This window comes from Heloderma suspectum, chromosome 4 (assembly GCF_057233095.1).
Source record: "Heloderma suspectum isolate Gila_16-S chromosome 4, 16-S_ref, whole genome shotgun sequence".
NCBI classification, from domain to species: Eukaryota; Metazoa; Chordata; class Lepidosauria; order Squamata; family Helodermatidae; genus Heloderma; species Heloderma suspectum.
Window position 1 is genome coordinate 236,725,388 of NC_139461.1, and position 21,396 is coordinate 236,746,783.

At 42.6% G+C, this 21,396-nt stretch overlaps 1 protein-coding gene across 9 annotated transcripts in view; it reads right to left on the reverse strand.

The window, feature by feature from the left end:
* Positions 1-21,396, reverse strand: part of ST3GAL3 (ST3 beta-galactoside alpha-2,3-sialyltransferase 3) — a 250,057-nt gene that overhangs the window by 144,895 nt on the left and 83,766 nt on the right. For all 9 annotated transcript variants that reach the window (XM_084852774.1, XM_084852769.1, XM_084852770.1 and 6 more), the window contains one exon: positions 20,058-20,150. In XM_084852774.1, coding sequence (XP_084708900.1) covers positions 20,058-20,150 — 93 coding nt within the window. The remainder of the gene's footprint in view (positions 1-20,057; positions 20,151-21,396) is intronic.

The following is a 21,396-nucleotide window of genomic DNA, read 5'->3' on the forward strand; positions in this document are numbered from 1 at the left end:
ATTTTGAGTGAGTGCCATGGGCACGCTCACAAAATGGCTGCCGTGGGGTTTTGCCCATTCATAAAATGGCTACCACAGAGAGCATGGCCAGTCACACAACACTTATTTCCCAGAAGTCAAACTGATGAGGCTAAAAGAAAAAGAATTTGCCCAAGAACCTAAGTACAAGGCAGAGGTGGGGTCTGACCTCCAAAACACAAATAAAGTGTTGAACCCAATAAAGATGGCACTGCAAGGCAGCACTTCACTTTGCAGCATACCAGCCTCTCAGTTAAAAAAGAGGTTGTTGTGGTTGATTTAAAAAAAAACTTAATAAAATAAAAATCAGGAGGGACAGGGAGTTTGTCGGGCACCACGTGGGGCATCTGCAGGCACAAAGGTTCCTATGGACACCATGCTGAAAACCCCAGGTTTCTGGGAATCAACTACATGCAAACATATGTAACTATGCTAATTTGGAGATGGATGGGCAAAGCTACTGCTCACATCAGTCCATCTCCCTTGGACTGAAAACTGAGATGTCAAGAACAGAAAGATATCCTGAAACGACTAGGAAATACCCTTTCTCCATTCAGGAGGCAGGAACAGGTGTAACTTCCTTTAGGCAGTCTATGGCAACAAGATGAAAAATACGACAAGGAAACTCAAAAGCTTTCACACACACATAGGAGCATCTAATAGCCAGTCATTTAACTCCTGCCAGGAAATATGGGACAGTGGATCCAAGATGGTTTCCTCCCTCTTACAGGATAGGTTAGAACTGACAATAGTTGCCTTGCCCTTGAGGGCACTGGTCTGGAGACCCTCATTCAAATCATCATGAAAAGCCCCTCTAAGACCTGCAGTACTTATGCTTGCATACGGGGGCATGTAAAAAGGAAAAAAGGAGAAGGAACAAAGCACCACAGAACAACGGCCCACTAGGTGTATTGTACACTCTATTTGTGGACATCTTGTTTAAGGCTAAGAGAATAGGATGCACCTGATTACAGTAACCTCATTGTGCTCATTGATTCCTCTGAATCTCTTAAGATCATCATCTCACAGGTTAATGAGGTGCTATTTGGATGATCACCACCTGTTCTCTTTGTATCAAAGACCTTTGGAATCAGAGTCACTCATAGAGGAAGATAGGTAAGAGCTCCTTTGGCCAGGAAGCTGTGAATCTAAAACTTTAGATTTTTTACAAGGATGACAAGACATACAGTTTTGGATTTGATGACCGTGTGCCAGGACAAACAAGTATATCCCTGACATTCCAGGTCTTCAGAACCAGCTGCTTGAAGATCCTGGGATTGAGGGCCAATTCTCCTGGCTCCAGGTGCCTGCTCCTTAACTGACTGTCCTGTTGGTGATGCCCATGCATGCACGTCAGTTGGATGAATAGTAGGTTGCTGTTCACTTAGAGGAGGCGGCTCATGACTTCCCAGTGTAGAGAGGACTTGGTCCTCCTGGCTTCTTTATCAGCTTGTTTCCATTCCTTGAACTGTGCACCCCATCCCAGGAGATTTGTCACCCATAATTATCAGGATTCTGGATGACTCTTCTAAAGGACTGTGATGGCCCAGCTACTTGTCGAACAACACTGACTAAGATGCTCACTTCTTGTAGAAGAGCTTCTGAAACTTTGCAAGGAAGACCTCCTGTGGCCTTCAGTGCAGTTTGGACAAGAATATCTTGATCGAAGAAGTTGTAGGGCCTATGAATTACTTGAGGCTGAGATATGGATTCTGTGAAAGCTGTTGGAAAGGGAACTTCCATTGGCAGCTGAGAAGAACTTGTAGAACTTGTAGAACATGGTAAATTTTCTTGAGCAAGCAGAATTGGTAAGACATTAGACATGAGTATCCTGATGGAAAGAGAGCTAAAGGGTGCAGATGATCTTAGCTATACTCTCTCACCAAAGTGGGGGGCAGTATCTATCCTGAGGCTTTAGATCAGCTTTTCCCCTTCTCTGACTCGGAGAAGTCACTATCACTACTGAGTAACCACAACGACCAAGCCACATCTGATAGTGCCCTGCCCCCAATCTGTTTTCTTCTTCCCTAAAACTTCCAAGGGAAACAGCTAACAGTGAGTATATTGTTATAGGACTGGGTTTCAAAATGAAGTACTAGGAAATAATAGTTGACTACCAAACTTTACCATTTGTGACCTCTCCTCATCCTCATCCTCATTTTATGTGTTTAGATACTTTTACCTCCAGGCAAAACTCCAAGCACTAGAAATAAACAGGCAGATTACCCTCTGAGCTTATTTTGTGCTACTTTTAGCAGCTCTGCTGGTCCTGGTCCTCTCTCCAGTTATGTCATTACTCCCCCATTCTTTGCATGGTATACCATAGCTGATATCAACTGCAGAGGCATGACTGCTTTTCAAGTGACTATAAACTTGGATCTGGAATTTGGATAAAAGTTGCTGCTCAAAATAATAATCATGAGGCAAGGAAATGCCAGCTCACCTGAGCCCTTTAGGAAGCCACTAATCCCAGCCTCAGCACCCTATCTGTATTATGTGGCTAAACAATGTTACTGAGATAATTTATGTTAAAAAAATTTTTTTGCATACTTAGTCTGTATATAGAACTTTTCTTATACATCATTATATAACAATTAACATTATATAATATAATATAATTAAAGTTTACATTAATTGTCTGATCAGCAATATGTAAAGACAGTTCATCTGGTACTGTCCATATCCCTGAGAAGTAGGGGTGCTCCAAATCAGAGGTTAGCTGGTTAGCCCTAAGGACCATCTTGCAAGCATATCATAAACACCATGGCTTTAATATAAATACTTTCTGTGCACAATGAAAATTTATTTATTTACAACATTTGTATACTGCTCCCCACCCAAACAGATTCCACAGTGGTGAACACAAGAAGTACAATAGTAAAAAGAAAATAAAAGATTAAAACAGGATATTAAAAAAAAGATAAGATGAATATGGTTGATCTATTTATTTATTTTTTTCTGTTACCACACAAGTCATGAATCTTTGACGTCACAGTATTTTAATTTTGGGTAGCGATTCCTGGCATGCTGAATTGTGCAATAATGATTGCTCCTCAAAAGAGGGAAAATTATCAGAAAATCAGTCTGACTACAATCAGAACATGGGTATATATAGCTATAAAGTATATCAAACCGAATATATGTATCCTAAGGGTAAGATGCTGCAGGCCCCTACCCCAGATCATTCATAACTATCAAGTCACCTAGGTAGCATGAAAGGCCTGGTCTATATCATGGAACAGATAGTGTCTCTCACACGCACTCATAATAAAGCTGGAACAAGGATGGGTGAGATTAAATGCTTATAGGCAGTTCTCAGCATATTAGAACAGCAAAATGGAGTTTTGTGGAGGTCTGAACTTCCATTTGCCACAACAAAGCAGGACATATTTTGAATGTGCCCAGCCATAATTCTGTCTTTCATCTGAGGATTTCATGTGATCAGTTTGACTGAACACAGAGATTAACTAAGGAAGCCACTAGCATTAAGCACTGAAAGGTAGGAAGTGCGCTGTATTTAAACTTTAGCCATCAGTCCTCTGTCACTGTTATTTGTACATTTCTCGGGTATGATCACAATAGTAACTGCAAAGCTCAATAAAACTGCAGACTCCCTTAATAGTTTCTGCTTCAGTGTATCCTCTCCAGACTAAACAAAACCTATGGCAGGCACTTTGGAGTACATCCACATATGAATACTTATAATGAAATTTATAAGGTTTGTAAAGGAGGAGCACAGCATTTGACAAACAAAATCTAAAAATTGCAACTGGTAAGCAATTTCCCCCCAAAATTAGATGTCCTGCATCTATTCATAGAGCATGCCTGTATTTTTTATATAAAGCACTTATTCTAATCTTGCACAAAGTCATAAATCTCATTAATTTGCATAGCATGCTTTTTCCAGTATACATGCTCAGAACCAAAGCTTTACAATCGCTTAGCACGTCCTGAGTTCTGATTTAAGAAGTAAGCCAACATTGCAAGAAAGATGTTCAGGAGGAAAGAAAAGGCCCTCTTCCCCACAAGTGCTTGTGTATTTGACTGGAGATTGACTTCACAGATCAATCCTATATTCCAATTATGCTGGGGATGTGGGGGAAGGAGATGCCACTGTTACACCAGTGGAATGCCTGCCATATCTTGTGCAGACACATTCCAGGAGGGGAGGGGGAAAACACACAATCAGAAAATAGGAAAAATACATTAAAATGGCAGACTATACTGCAGTATACTTGAGAACACCACCAGTGGCCCACCAATCAGGGACTGTGCCAGCAACACCTATAGGCTGCCCACACATGAGCCTGTCTGGATGATCACAGGGGGAAAAGAAGCCACTGTGACTTCTCCTTCTGCCCTGTGTGTGCTATACACACACCCACTGTTTACATAATTACCCACACTTCAGCATGGGTTAGCGCATTGTCCGAACCTGGTGTGTGGCGCGGCGGGAGGAGCTTCATACCCACCCTACAACCTCTACTGCATGTTGTGGGTTGGTGGATACGAAGCCACGCCTGCCATGCCATGTAACGGATTCAGATGACATGGTGCAGGTAATTATGTAAATGACAGGCACACAGAGGCAGGGGGAGAAGCCACAGTGGCTTCTTGTCCCCCTGTAATCGTCTGAACACAGAAAGAGTCAATGAACTCATGATGATGGGGACATGTCCCCATTGTATTCACACACACACACACACACACACACACACAATGCCACAATACCCCAGTCCATTAGTAATCAGCCCAAGTGGCATAGCCAGCAATGACCCTGTACTGCCAGTCCTCAGGCATCCTTAGAGGCAGGGGTTCAAATATTCTTATGCTATTCACAAGTACCCTTTTGGAGAACCACACACGCAGTGGGAAGGAAGGAGAGTGTGCACAACAGAGTACCTGCATAACTCCCTGGACAGGAGGTCTGCACAGAGTATACACAGCCCTCTTGGGACAAGATCCAGCCAAGTACAGAAAAAACCTTTTGCCAAAAAACCAAGGGGAGGAAGCTTTGTGTCTGGAGTCCACAAAATACTTGTAAGAGCTCTAGGCAGAAAAGTGTTAGTGGCGTACTGACGTTCCTACCTATGTTGTGGCACCAGGCTGTTTTGTGCAAAGTGCCTTTTCTCCAAAGTTCTGTATTGTAAACTGAGAAGAAAGCACAACAACATGGGGTGAAGGACATATAGCCCCATGCTGCACACTCATCTGAGTTATGATATCCCTGTGTGGGGTTTATGTACTAATGGTGGTGTGTTGTGATTGGATACTGGGTTACACTATATCCTATGATTAGTTATTGCAACATGGGCAGGGATTTTCTTGATGGGGACAGGTTTTTTAAAAATCCCTCACCAAAGTCAATGGGAGGGAAATTTTTTGCACCAGATCTGGGGCTGGTGTGAAGTTGTGCCATCACTGGGGGCATGGCCATGGTTTGAAGGGGCAGAGGTGATCATGCAAGTGTGCTCCTCCACTGTGCCACTTACATCCTGCCAATTTCATCTATTCCACCAATGTATCTTCCCCAGTGGAACAGCTCTGCCAGTGAAGCAATCCACTGGCATATCTGAGGTGTTCTGCAGACATATCTATCATGGAAGTGATATATCTTGCATTCTGCTCAAGTACAGCAAGGTATCTCCCAAATCCTATACTCAACCAGCTGGTAGTACAGGATTGTACCCCTCAGTTATGTCAGGGTTTTCAGAAAGTATAAGGAAATTGCTCATCATTAATTCTTTTAAAAATGAAATTATTATGGGCTAATAAGACAGATCCCCTTCATGGATCACTGCCTTGTTGTGGCGAAGGGGCTTGCGTAACTCAGTGAAGCCATAAGCTATGCCGTGAAGGGCCACACAAGATGGACAGGTCATGGCAGAGAGTTCTGACAAAATGTGGTCCACTGGAGAAGGAAATGGCAACCCAATCCACTATTCTTGCCAAGAAAACCCCATGGAACGTATCACAAGGCTAAAAGATATGATGCCGGAAGATGAGCCCCTCAGGTCACAAGGTGTCCAGTATACTACTGGGGAAGAGCAGAGGGTATTTCCAAGTAGCGCCAGAAAGAGTGAAGTGGCTGGGCCAAAGCCGAAAGGACACTCAGCTGTGGATGTGTCTGGCGGTGAAAAGAAAATCCGATGCTGTAAAGAACAATATTTTTTAGGAACTTGGAATGTAAGATCAATGAATCAAGGTAAGCTGGAGGTGGTCAAACATGAGATGAAAAGATTGAACATCGACATCTTGGGAATCAGCAAACTAAAATGGACAAGCATGGGCAAATTTAATTCAGGTGACCATCATATCTATTACTGTGGGCAAGAATCCCTTACAAGAAATGGAGTAGCACTCATAGTCAACAAAAGGGTGGGAAAAGCAGTACTGGGGTACAATCTTAAAAATGATAGAATGATCTCAGTACGAATCCAAGGCAAACCATTCACCATCACAGTAATTCAAGTCTATGCCCCAACCACTGAGGCCGAAGAAGCTGAGGCTGATCGGTTCCAGAAGGTGTTGTTCTATGACAACACCTTCTAGAACTAACACCACAAAAAGATGTCCTCTTCATCATAGGGGATTGGAATGCTAAAGGAGAAAGTCAAGAAATCACCAGGATAACAGGCAAGCATGGCCTTGGTGTACAAAATGAAGCAGGACAAAGGCTAATAGCGTTTTGCCCAGAGAACACGCTGATCATAGCAAACACTCTTTTCCAACAGCACAAGAGGCGACTCTACACATGGACATCACCAGATGGTCAATATCGAAATCAGATTGATTATGTCCTTTGCAGCCAAAGATGGAGAAGCTCTATACGATCAGTAAAAACAAGACGTGGAGCTGATTGTGGCTCAGATCATGAGCTGCTTCTTGCAAAATTTCGGCTTAAATTGAAGAACGTAGGGAAAACCACTAAACCATTCAGGTATGACCTAAATCATATCCCTTATGAATATACAGTGGAGGTGACAAATAGATTTAAGGGATTAGACCTGATAGACAGGGTGCCTGAGGAACTATGGACGGAGGTCCGTAACATTGTTCAGGAGGCAGCAACGAAATCCATCCCAAAGAAAAAGAAATGCAAGAAAGCAAAGTGGCTGTCTGATGAGGCTTTACAAGTAGCTCACGAAAGAAGGGAAGCGAAAAGCAAGGGAGAAAGGGGAAGATATATCCAACTGAATGCAGAGTTCCAGAGAATAGCAAGGAGAGACAAGAAGGCCTTCTTAAATGAACAACCCAAAGAAATCAAGGAAAACAACAGAATGGGAAAGACTAGAGATCTCTTCAAGAAAATCGGAGCTCTCAAGGGAACATTTTGTGCAAAGATGGGCATGATAAAGGACAAAGAAGGCAGGGACCTAACAGAACCAGATGAGATTAAGAAGAGGTGGCAAGAATACACAGAAGAACTATACAGGAAAGATCTGAATGTCCCTGATAGCCATGATAGTGCAGTCACTGAACTTGAGCCGGACATCCTCGAGAGTGAAGTCAAGTGGGCCTTAGGAAGCATTACTAAAACAAAGCTAGCGGAGATGACAGTATTCCAGCTGAGCTATTTAAAATCCTAAAAGATGATGCTGTGAAAGTGCTGCACTCAATATGCCAACAAATTTGGAACACTCAACAGTGGCCACAAGACTGGAAAAGGTCAGTTTACATTCCAGTTCCAAAGAAGGGCAACACCAAAGAGTGTTCAAACTACCGCACAATTGCGCTCATTTCACATGCCAGCAAGGTGATGCTCAAAATCCTACAAGCTAGGCTTCAGCAGTATGCGAACCGAGAACTACCGGAAGTACAAGCGGGGTTTCGAAGAGGCAGAGGAACTAGAGATCAAATCGCCAACATTCGCTGCATCATGGAGAAAGCCAGAGAATTCCAGAAAAGCATCTATTTCTGCTTCATTGACTACGCTAAAGCCTTTGATTGTGTGGATCACAACCATCTGTGGCAAATTCTTAAAGAGATGGGGGTACCAGACCACCTTACCTGTCTCCTGAGAAACCTGTACGAGGGTCAAGAAGCAACAGTAAGAACCAGACATGGAACAACCGATTGGTTCAAAATTGGGAAAGGAGTACGACAAGGCTGCATATTGTCGCCCTGCTTATTTAACTTATATGCAGAGTACATCATGAGAAACGTCGGGTTGGATGAATCACAGGTCAGAATTAAGATTGCCGGGAGAATTATCAACAACCTCAGATATGCAGATGATACCACCCTAATGGCAGAAAGCGAATAGGATCTAAAGAGCCTCTTGTGGAGGGTGAAAGAGGGGAGTGCAAAAGCTGGTTTGAAACTCAACATTAAAAAAACGAAGATCATGGCATCTGGCCCCATCACTTCCTGGCATATGGAAGGGGAAGAAATGGAAGCAGTGACAGATTTTACTTTCTTGGGCTCCAAGAGCACTGCAGACGGTGAAATTAATCATGAAAAATTAATCATGATAAATTAATGAATTTCATTAATTCATGAAATTAAAAGATGCTTGCTCCTTGGGAGGAAAGCTATGGCAAACCTAGACAGCATAGTAAGAAGGAGAGACATCACCTTGCTGACAAAGGTCTGTCTAATCAAAGCTGTGGTTTTCCCAGTAGTAATGTATGGCTGTGAGAGCTGGACTATAAGGAAGGCTGAGCGCCGAAGAATTGATGCTTTCGAACTGTGGTGCTGGAGAAGACTCTTACGAGTCCCCTGGACTGCAAGGAGGTCAAATCAGCCCATCCTAAAGGAAATCAACCCTGAGTGCTCATTGGAAGGACAGATAGTGAAGCTGAAGCTCAAATATTTTGGCCACCTAATGAGAAGAGAAAACTCTCTGGATAGGGCCCTGATGCTGGGAAAGACTGAAGGCAAAAGGAGAAGGGGACGGCAGAGGATGAGATGGCTAGATAGCATCACCAATGCAATGAATATGGACTTGAGCACGCTCCAGGAGACAGCGCAGGACAGGAAGGCCTGGCATGCTATGGTCCATGGGGTCACGAAGAGTCAGACATGACTGAATGACTGAACAACAATAAGACAGATATTTTATTGATGACCCTAAACACACATGTGTTAAAAAAGCAGAGTAATCCAAGAAATCAGAATTGCTCTAACATATGCATTAATGAATCACAAGAAGGAAGTAGACAGTGAGATAACAAAACCTGAGCATGAACAAAGAATCAGTATGGTGAAACGTAAGAGAGGTTGCACTTAGTGTTGCATTTAACCTGCAATTTCTGCCAGTTCTTTCTATAAATGATCACAAAATAATGACATTGGACAAAACAAGTATTGCTATGCAAACACAATGCTGGCAATTTAAACTGTCACAAAATAGGTCTTTGAGATGAATAGTTCCCTAAAACAAAAGCTAAATGTGTTGCAGAAGGTCAACAGCGTCAGAAAAAGAATTAAACACAGTCATTTTGAAAGTCTCTACAGAAGGAACAGCCAGAAAAATTAGGAGTTAAGAAAATGGTTTCCAATCTCATTCCAGGTACACCCCCATATAAGTCTCCCAAGAATGACCAAGCCAGGGAGAAAATAAAACACTTTAAGGGGGAGGGGAGATCATATCTTATAACAGAAATCAACACTGGAAAAGGATGCAGAGGAAGAAGAGAACATACATGAAACAGCTTGTCATCATTTCCAGAAAAATGCCCAAAAGGTGTGCACATCAAAACCTTACACAACCACGACAAATGGAGCACACTATCCGATCTGCCAACAACTGGGTAGTATTACAAAATTAGACTTCAATCAGCTCACTTATCTAGCAGTCTTTCAAAACTAATATCAACTTGACAGTAACATAAATGTTTCTAGGGTTTTTTCCCCCTACAGACCCATAAGAGGACCTGTCCTCTTATTCCATGACTGCTAAGTAGCAATAAATGGTAAATTCTCCCAATGGAGGGAAGTCAATAGTGGGGTCCCACAGGGATCTATATTAGGACCATTGCTTTTCAACCTATTCATAAATGATCTGGAGTTAGGAGTGGGCAGTGAAGTGGCCAAGTTTGCCGATGACACCAAATTATTTAGAGTGGTTAAAACAAAAAGGGATTTCAAAGAGCTCCAAAAGGATATCTCCAAACTGGGGGAATGGGCATCTAAATGTCAAATGCGGTTCAACGTAAGCAAGTGTAAAGTGATGCACGTTGGGGCAAAAAATCTCAACTTCAAGTATAGCCTGATGGGATCTGAGCTAGCAGTGACTGACCAAGAAGGAGATCTTGGGGTTGTGGTGGACAGTTCAATGAAGATATCAACCCAGTGTGCAGCTGCTGTAAAAAAAGGCAAACTCCATGTTAGGCATAATTAGAAAAGGGACTGAGAATAAAACTGCCAACATCATACTGCCCCTATACAAATCTATGGTGCGACCACGCTTGGAATACTGTGTACAGTTCTGGTTACCACACCTAAAAAAAGATATTGTAGAGTTGGAAAAGGTGCAGAAAAGGGCAACTAAAACGATCAAGGGGCTGGAGCATCTCGTCTATGAGACAAGGTTGCAACAGCTGGGATTGTTTAGCTTGGGAAAAAAGAGGGTAAGGGGTGACATGGTAGAGGTGTACAAAATTATGCATGGTGTGGAGAATGTGGCTAGGGAGACCTTTTTCTCCCTCTCTCAAAATACTAGAACCCGGGGTCATCCTATGAAGCTGATTGGTGGGAGATTCAAAACAGATAAAAGGAATTACTTCTTCACACAGTGCATAGTTAAACGATGGAATTCGCTACCACAGGAAGTAATGATGGCCACCAGTTTGGATGGTTTTAAAAGGGGGTTGGACAAATTCCTGGAGGAAAAGGCTATCAATGGCTACTAGTCTTGATGGCTGTGTACTACCTCCAGTACCAGAGGCAGTGAGCCTATGTACACCAGTTGCTGGGAACATGGGTGGAAAGGTGCTGTTGTGCTCATGCCCTGCTTGTGGGTCCTTGGTCGACAGCTGGTTGGCCACTGTGTGAGCAGAATGTTGGACTAGATGGACTCTTAGTCTGATCCAGCATGGCTCTTCTTATGTTCTTAGGTTTTACTTTTTCCAGTCTGCTTTCCAAGGGTTTTGTGAGGTCTCAATGGTGCTGGAGACAGAGACATACCTTAAGAACATAAGAAGAGCCCTGCTGGATCGGACCAAAAGCCTATCTAGTCCAGAATTCTGTTCCCACAGTGGTCAAACAGATGCCTATGGAAAGCCCACAGCAGAACATGAGCTCAATAGTACCCTCCAGCTCATGTACTCCAGCAACTGATATTCAGAGGTATACTATATTTCCAAAGGTAAATCCACCTCCCATTTACTACCTTCTGTATGAGGAATGTTTGGGCAATGTGCAGCCTGAACAGCATGGACTATTTCTATTCTTGTTAAGTGTGTGCGTCAACAGATTTCCTCCATCTTGATATTTAAAACTCTGCCAGCACTACTGCATAAAGACCATCCTGGCAAAACTAGATGAACAACAGAGCCATGAACAGTAGTATCAATTTGTTTAACTTTGATCATCCCTACGGACCATTTTAGACAACTCAACGGTCTCTTTCCAGCATTTTAAGAATTAGTTGGCCTGTATAAAGGTACTGTCTCTATTTTTCCTCTTCTGTGAACCAAAAGAATTAGTAAGACCATAAATCTCCAGTAATTTATCAAGCAGGGGAAGATACTATTTCACACTCCCCAGCTCTCCCACTGGCACACTCACCAGATAAGAGCACAGTGCACTAATGACTAGGGGGAGCATAACTGTTAATTTAATTCTCCCCAAACTACTTTGCAGTAGCCAAAAAAGACACAGGACACCAATCCTAGAGTCACAAAAATGGGGTGGGAAGGATCAAGGGACATACAGGGAAGATTGCTAAGCAACATAGCCACTAGAAACCTATCGAATCAGAGTGGTTCATGAATGGGTGCACCCTCCCTCCTTTTAAGATTGCTAAGGCTTTGGCAAGGGAGGTAAAAGTATTAAGCTGATAATTTCACTTTAGCCAAAAGAATTAACAGCTATAAAATACTGCTGGCTCAGTGGAAAGGAATTGAGTTAATCTGCAAGGACAACTGGAGCCTTTGAACTTAACAGGGGCTTTATAGCAACAGCCTTGTCATCTCATGCTTAAAAAAGGATACTTGCTAAAACTGGAGGGAAAAAATAGCATGTTTTGTGAAGCTGCCAAAAGCACATGATGACAAACTGAAGTATAAAGAAAGAAATGATGGTTTCAAACTATAAATCTCCAGTAATTTATCAACTAGGGGAAAATTTGCAATACTTTAAGGTATCATACATTGCCTACACCAGGGATGGGCAGAAAGTAGATCTTCCGACATTTAGGACTTCAACTCATAGCATTCCTGACTACTGGTCACATTGGCAGGGGCTTCTAGGAACTGAAGTCCCAAACATCTGGAGACCTACCTTCTGCCCACCACTGGCCTACACAGTCTAACATACATGATAGATTTCAAAATTTAATTGTTAAAATTATGGCAGATGACATACTAATCCCACCAGGACTGAGGCTCCACCATGACAGATTTTGTGCATCATTTCTTTGGTCCACCACACATCCATGTATCATCAGGAATTAATGCCAGGGCCTGATTGGAGCAGCCTTACAGTGCATATAAGGACCTGCCTGGACCCAGAGGTATTTGAGAATTATCGCCCCATCGCTAATATCCCCTTTTTGGCAAGGTGCTTGAGCGTGTGGTGGCTGGGCAGCTTCTGTCTTTCTTGGAGGAAACTGATTATCTGGACCCATTTCAGTCTGGTTTCAGGCCAGGGTATGGCACTGAAACAGCCTCGGTTGCTCTGACTGACAACCTACTCTGGGTGAAAGATAGGGGGAGTGCTACCCTGCTGATCCTCTTGGATCTCTCAGCAGCTTTTGATACCACTGACCATGGTATCTCACTGGATCGGCTCTGCAAGGTGGGAGTTGGGGGCACTGTGTTACAGAGGTTCCGCTCCTACCTGCAGGGCCGATTCCAGAGAGTGGTATTGGAGGATTCCTGTTCTACCCCATGGCTATTAAGCTGTGGGGTGCCACAGGGTTCTATTCTATCCTCCATGCTGTTCAACATCTATATGAAGCCGTTGGGTGAGGTCATTAGGAGTTTTGGGGTGGGGTGTCACCAGTATGCTGATGATGCTCAGCTAAACTTCTCCTTGTCATCAGAGTCAGCTGAGGCAGTGAAGGTGCTGGACCAGTGCCTAGAGGCTGGAATGGGCTGGATGAGGGCCAATAAACTGAAGCTAAATCCTGACAAGATGGAAGCTCTGTGGATTGGTGGTTCTCAAGTCCAGGAATTGGGTAAGCAACCTGTCCTGGATGGGGCTGCACTCCCTCTGAAGGAGGAAGTGTGTAGCTTGGGAGTACTCCTAGATCCATCCCTGTCACTGGAGCCCCAGGTGGACTCCATGGCCCAGAGTACTTGGGGCCAGCTTTGGCTGATCTGCCAGCTATAGCCTTTCCTGGACAGGGATAACCTAGCCACAGTAGTACATCTGCTGGTAACTTCCTGATTAGACTACTGCAATGCACTTTACATGGGGATGCCCTTGAAGATGACTCGGAAGTTAAAACTAGTGCAAAATGCAGCAGCTAGACTATGGACAGGAACATCGTGTAAACATCATATAACACCAGTTTTAAAGGAATTGCACTGGCTGCCAACATGCTTCCGGTTGGAATTCAAGGTTTTGATGATGACATTTAAAGCCCTAAGTGGCTTGGGACCTCGATATTTGAGGGAGCGCCTCTCCCTATATATGCCTGCCCAAGGACTGAGATCTGTTGGAGTGGGCTTCCTCTGCGTCCCACCAGTGCAAGACGTACACTATGGTGGGATGTGGGAGAGGGCCTTCTCTGCTGTGGCACCCCGGTTGTGATATGCCCTCCCCTTGGAGGTCCAATTGATGCAGACATTGGTTTCATTTTGGTGCCAAGTAAAAACATAGCTTTGTACCAAACCCTTTGAGGGCTGAATGCATTCCCTAAAGTAGCACACTCTTTTAACTGTTTTATTGTTTTAGATTTTAACTGGTATTAGCTTCTTTAATGTTTAATATGTTTTTAGCTGTTTAAATTATTTATTGTTTTATACTGTTTAAATTGATTTTATCTGTACACTGCTCTGTGATTTTAATGATATAGGAAGGGATATCATTGTTTTAAATTAATTAATTAATATAACTGAAGGACCTAACAGTGAGAAATTCAATTTTTTCCTTATCTGGACTTATGGCAGTCTGCACACTAGGTCTGCCCCTCCTCTTAGCTAAAGAAAGTGGCTTCATCCATTTAAGTCTTCTTCTGGAAAGATGGGCTCTCCACATACCCAAACTATGCATAAGCACTGTAGTGCTCCAAGCATTATCTAACCCAGGGGTGGGGAACCTCTTTCAGCCCAAGGGTCGAATTCCATGTGAGAGAAGCTCTTGGGGGCTGCAAGGCTGAAGGCAAAGGGACAGAGCCAAAGGCAAAAGGGACAGGGACAAAAATTAAAAAAAAATGCCAGCATATTCTAGCTTAAAGCCCTTAATGTCAGTAACTAAGCCTTAGGAGAGGCATTTCAACATTTTAGAATTGGGGGGGGGGCGGGGGGAGAAGTGCACAAAAGCTGGGAAATCACCAAATGGCTGGTGGTTGGGGGAAAGGGCATGGCCATCTGCAGAACCCTGGAGGGCTGAATTGTGACCCCAGGAGCACTGGATTTGGCCCTGGGCCTGAAGTTCCCCACCCTGACCTAACCCAACAGTAACTTATGAACATGTTAACTGAGTATGCAATTAAGGACAGAGGGAGAAGAATGAGAAGACAAGGCAAGATGGAAATCTCCTGGTGTCCTTTGTCTAATCTCACCCCTTGCTAACAACAGAGAGAGACCCTTCCGAGAGGTGAGCCAGACTGCCCTGTGTCCACCAGAAAGATCAGGAAATTTACAAATAAGGTAAAATTTCAAATTTCTCTCCCAGGTTAGAGTCCATAGGGCAGTCTACTGACTGGGATGAACAAGAGTAATTTCATCTTGTGTGGGATGTGCCCTCAAAAGTCCAGTCTCCCAGAATATTCTGCAGTATTCACCTTCCCAAAAAGTGGCCTCATGAACTGACATCCAAATGATACCATTCTACTGATTTCCTCACCCAGAGCTCAAATCCAAATCTCTGCAGAAGTTGCTGTTCCTCTCAGGTAGGGCCGAGCTTCCCATGCAACAGCCTAAGAACCTTTGCTTCAGGCAGGATCAGGAGGAGTGGCAGATCAGAGCTAGAGTCCTGACTTCTGGTACCTGCAACTTCCTGACTGCCATAACCACCTGGCTTGCATCGCTGCTACTTCATTGGTCATCCCCACTGCCTGCCACACAAGCCACCCAAGCTGTCAGTAATTAACTTGGTGAAGATTAGTACTTTATGCTTGTCTGCCAAGCCCAGTTCCATATTTTGAGGCATCTGGGAAAACTGCCCTTGGTGGGTTCCTCAGCATTTAGTGCTCCCTCTGGCTTACAGGCCGGCTGGCTGCTTATGATGATGGCAATGGCAGCAGCACTGACTGGAGCTACGAGCTGCACACTTGAACCAGCCCCACCATCTTAATTATGCTACCCCCAACATACACAGGTCAGAGCTGGGGGCAGCATAATTAAGCTGGACATGCCAGGGAGGATAATATATCAGTTCTTTTTTTAAAATCCATTTTTAATTGTGAGTTTCAACAAAACAAAAACACAACAAAACCCAAAAACTGAAAATATAAGAACATACTCTAAAGTCCTCAGTTTCAAATATTACAACATTCTAGGGAGAAAAAAGGAAAAAAGAATAGATGACACATAAACTTCAGTAAAAGCTGACCAGATATCCAAATGTAAGTCCATTCACTAGTTACAACTATATATCACTCTTTCAAATGTTGCTAGTGTTGTTAAGCCTTCAATCAACTGCATTATAGGTGGTGAGCGTTTATCCTCGCAGTATTGTAGTATCAGTCTTTTAGCAGCCAAAAGGGTGCAAAAAATCCATTCACACTGACTGTGTGTTACATTCCAAAAAGCAGGTAAATAGTTTAAGAGAACATGTAAATTCAGTAAATATTAAAGAGCTTTCCAATACAAAGTTTATCCATACGATAACTTCCACCCCAAATGAGGCAACTACTGGGCATTTCCAAAACACATGAATAGAAGAAGTATTAACTGCATTACACCTCCAACAATTAGCCAAGTTTGACAAACTTGTGTTAAAGAGATGTTGTGGCATCCAATAGATCCGAAACAAAAGTTTTTGCTGAATAAGACGTAACCGGAGGTCCATATAGAAATCAGATACAGACACCAAAACAGAGTTCCATTGATTAGACAAAATAGAAAATTCCATTTCCCTGTTCCATTCTTGCTGTACACCCCATGTATCATATTTACTTACTGATAATAAGTATTTATAAACATGAATTGTCAGTCGATATACCTGGTCAGCTTCCATAAGTGTTTTCAATAGCAAAGGAGACTCTGACACAGTAAAAGCAGCAGGACCAAATCTAGATACTAACAAATGTTTCAGTTGCAAATACTGCCATTCAGTAGTAGCAGGCAAATCACATTTATCTCGCAAATATCCGTTCTTTTTTACTACTGCATTCCACATGTCCTTCTTTCCTGAGTGAGAGTAGTCCATTCTGCATTCCATATCACACTTATTACAATCTTACCCTTATCCTAGCAAAGTAGGAAAATGCATTCTTTTCCAGGCTCCCTTCAGGTTTTTCATCACTCTCCACAGTTCAGTAACATCTTGTAAGCCACCTTGAACTCCTTACAGAGAAGGCAGGGTATAAATATTTTTTAAATAAAGGAAGCGTTGATGGGCTGGTTCACAGACTCTGAGGATTTTTGTTTCATGATAGAAGGAGTGGGCATGTAGTTCTCACTCAGCCCACATATAAAGATCTGTTAGAGCCATGACTGCCCAACAAGCCATTTCAACTATTTTATGAGGCAGAATGGTTGGAACTAATAGCCTAGCACAGAGAGAAGGGCCTGGGAGAAAGAGAAATTGCAAACTATGCAGGTCACATTTTTCATCTTGCTGAATTGTAGTCAAAACTTGACAACGAAGTGAACACCACCTTCTAACTCTACACATCTATTCATCATTCATCCATTGGACTAGTACTTTTCACATGGTATAATCTTAAAGTTCCACTATAAAACCCAACTGTATTCAAACTTGGATGCATTTGAGTGGAGAGCCATCTCCCAACGTACTCACATGAGCACTGAGAAACATTACTGGAACAACTTCAAATGAGCTATACATGTTTTGTCTCCTTTTTAAATTGCAGATGTGCATCCTGTTGTCAATTCACACTGCAAATCCCCTCTCAACATAACCCTAAGTTGTAAAACTGCAAGTAGCTAGGGCTTGCACACTAGTACATAACCACAGCATGTTTATGAGTAGAAAATCCTTCAAGCTTAGAAGCAAAGGACAAGATGGATGGCCTTGTCACATTCGCATATCACAACAACAAATCGGTTTAAAAACCAATGGGTTGTCGTGTGCAACATGCCTGCTTCTTCAGCTTTATTGCACAACTCACAATCAGCTCCTTCAAAGCCTGTGCAACATGACATCTGAACCTAGACTGCTGGGTTGTTTAGGGGCTAATCAACCCAGCAGTTAACCCAACAACAAACAATGGGTTGTTGTTTGTTTGTTTAGCTCCTAAATAACCCAGTGGTCCAGTTTCAGATGTCAAAGTGCACAACATACGAAGAAGCCAATCATGGGTTGTGTGATAAAGTGGAAGAGGTGGGTGCATGGGAGGCAGCACAGATGCTCATGCATGACAACCCATCAGTTTTTAAACCAATGGTTTGTTGTTATGTGCAAACCAGGTCATTTGTTGTTTACACCACAGACTAATACCACAGGACTGGAGGCCCTTGTCTTAAACACAGAAAGCCTTCTTCCTAGAAAAAGGTCAAAAGCTGTTCAGCAATGGAACTCTTAGATGACCAAAGGCCTCCAGTTAAGAAATATAATTTCAATGAACAAGGACATAGCAAGGCCATTAAGTATCTCACTCATTTCAGACACAACCCATTCAAAGTCAAAGACTGAAGATCTGCTTCTGCCTTTTGGTCTCTGAATTCTCTCATATGCTGTTACATATATGAATATATTTGAAAAACCCTTCAGCGTAATCATACTACAACATTGGTTTTATCTTGATTTGAGACATGAATTTCTTTATAAATAGTTAAAAGCCTGTCTCTTTCTTTCTCTCTCTCTCTCTCCATACACGCAGAGGGTGGTGAACAATAAACTTTGAATAAGACAATCCCCCAGTTGCAGCTTATAACCTAAAAGAATTGGAACCATAAGAAAAGGAAACTGGGAGAGGAGGAACAATACTTGAATATTCAGGCACAGTTACAATTACTAAAGATTGCAAAGGATGATCATCACAATGGGAAAGCAAGTAATGTACATGCATGTACAAACCAGCAAAATTTATATTCAGCAATCTACAGTTATTAATGTTATGTAATCCTGTTCTAACGCACAGCTTTAGATTATGAAATATGCTAATTTCACAAATTAGCTAATACATTTTAATTACATCATACTTCTGATTAGACAAAGTTTTAAACCTTTATAAAGTGGCTTTGATTGTGCCTTCATAAAAACTAGCTTATTTTATATCACTTAGGGAGCAATCCTATGGCTCCTAAGAGTCTAGGGGGCCATTGGATAATTCGGATTCCTGGATCTGAGGTCAGAAACATCACTCCGACCATGGATCCAGAAATCCATGCTCCCTGCCCCCTCCCCCTCATAGCCGGCACTGAGAAAACTGCAACGGCTGCCTCTCCAAGGTCACAAAGGTGACCTTGGAGAGGGATGAAGGGGGTATTCTAGTGGGTGGAGAGGGGACTGGGGAAGCTGGGAGACAACATATCCTGAGGCATTCCCAGCCTCCTTCCCTCCTCTCCAACTCGCCCAGTTAGATGAGCAAAAAAGCCCTTCTAGCCAACACAGAGCGGCAGGAGCACAGAGGCGAAGATGTCCATAAGTCTCCGAGTTTGGAGGCTTACAGGCATCACCATAGGATTAAGCCTTCAGAGAACAATCCCAGAGACCATATGATGCTGCATATCCCCCACCCCCGAGGCCATAGACACAGATATGTCCTCGGAAGGGAACAAAGTGGGAATTTTCCCATCCCTCCCCACTGTGGAAAGCTCCAGGGGAGAAAAAGAAAAAGAGGGTCAAGGAGGAAGAAAAGACTCAGAGCCCATCTAGCTAAATATGCTAAAAAGCAGGACTAGGAGGCAAAAACGCTTCCATTGTTCTCACATCCTGCCTGTCAGGGCTTAGGATAGATGGAGGGCTCCAGTCTTGGAACCGTCCATCTACAGAGCAGCAATCCCATAGGACTGTGCTCTTACAGTATTTTCCATCTACATTATCACAGCAGGAGGGAGGATAATGTGGCATTGTATATTTTTCTTTTACTAAACTTTACTGGGCAGAGAGGAAGATATAGAATCATAGAATAGTAGGGTTGGAAGGGGCCTACAAGACCATCGAGTCCAACCCCTGCTCAGTGTCGGAAGCCTGATTCCCAGGCAGTCTCCCATCCAAGTACTAGCCAGGGCTGACCCTGCTTAGCTTCTGAGATCAGACGAGATCAGGCACATCCAGCCCTTTGCTCATGCTATTCTTATAATTCACTTCTCATTCTAATATTTGAAATGTAAAGAGTTAACTGTCTCATTTAGTTGTGTTCAACTCTTGTTTCTCTCTCTCTCTCACACACACACACACCCTTCCATGTTAATTTTTACATCATTAAGAACAGCATTGCAGAGTCGCAGGATCCATTTAAATTACGATAGTACCTCAGTCATCATCACAGTAATATCTAGCACAATTAGGGGCAATACTGCGATAGAAAAGCAGGACTGTAAAGCACAAACCTGAGGGATCCAGTCACTTACTTTGGGAATATGGCAGTCATGAGTGCAGATGCATACCCAGGCTTGCAAACTCCCTCTGAGATGTTAGCATATTTTGATGCTAGTTCTGGAGGCCTGTGAAGAAAGAATAAGCATCAAGATGGTTCTAAGAAGCTATGTCAGCTTAATCCTTCCATCATTAGTTTTTCTCAAATGGTTAAGATCAGCAGTAGGCAGCAACAAAAAGGCTTCTTAGATCATAATGGAATAATATCCAATTGTTTCAAGGGAAATCTGGCATCTAACATACTCCCTTGCTGTTTTGGACTTTAGACACCAAGAAAGGTAAAGAAAGGAATCTCAGATTCTATTTTAGACTTTAATTTTCCAGTGAGAATGGAGGTAAGCAGTAACAAAGAATCCCTTGTCAGACTATTCTTCTGTTGCACGACAGATCTGCATGTCCTGTGAAGTTACTATTTGCAGAGGAAGTCTAACCAAATTACCACAAATTTCTACCAGCCAGTGTGGTAATGGACATTTCTATATCACAGGCCCAACATTGTTCCCTTCATTCACTTTCTAATAGCTCAGTCTCTCACACAATCAATGAGTATGTGAAATGCTGAATATACAAGCTTTTACATTCTAAGGAAAGTCACTGTGGTTGAGTAGTTAATGTTTCCATTAGACATGAGGACAAAGAAGTACTTTTAAAAAGCCACTTGATGCTTCAATTAATTCAATTAAACTGCTTGGACTTTTTTTGGCCTCATCTTATCACCAGGAACTTCAACTTACAATACTTAATAACTGTTAAGGGACTAGGCCTCATAACCTTTCTGAGTAGGTATATTATTAACATGTAACTCTATAGAGAAGAATTGTAGTTATGGCGATGAGGACATTAATGTAACCTCATACAAATTGTGCTTTTTCAAGATGTTATTGACAAATACAAAAAGAGTAATGGCAACGTATGATTTGTAACGTGTTACATATTTACCATTTGTAAAATGGTTGCTTTTTTAGCAAATCCATGGCAATCATTTAAAAGTTTGGTTTTTAAAGCTACAATCTTATACCCACTTATCTGGGAGTATGCCCCACTGAACTCAGTGGGACTTACTTCGGTATAGGATTGCACTGTCAATCAATAAACTGATCCTGTGTAATCTACATCACTGCTGCCATGTAATAACCCATGAAGAAAGCATTCTGTGGCTGCGTTTGTATGTCACTTTAAGCTATGGTGACTTAATAAGGTACTCACAGTAGCTTATTTAGGAAATAAGCTACTATTATCCCCCACACGATCGACCAAATAAGCTACTGTGAGTAGCTTATTTTCCCTGCCCTTGCCTCTCCTCCCTCCCCAGTC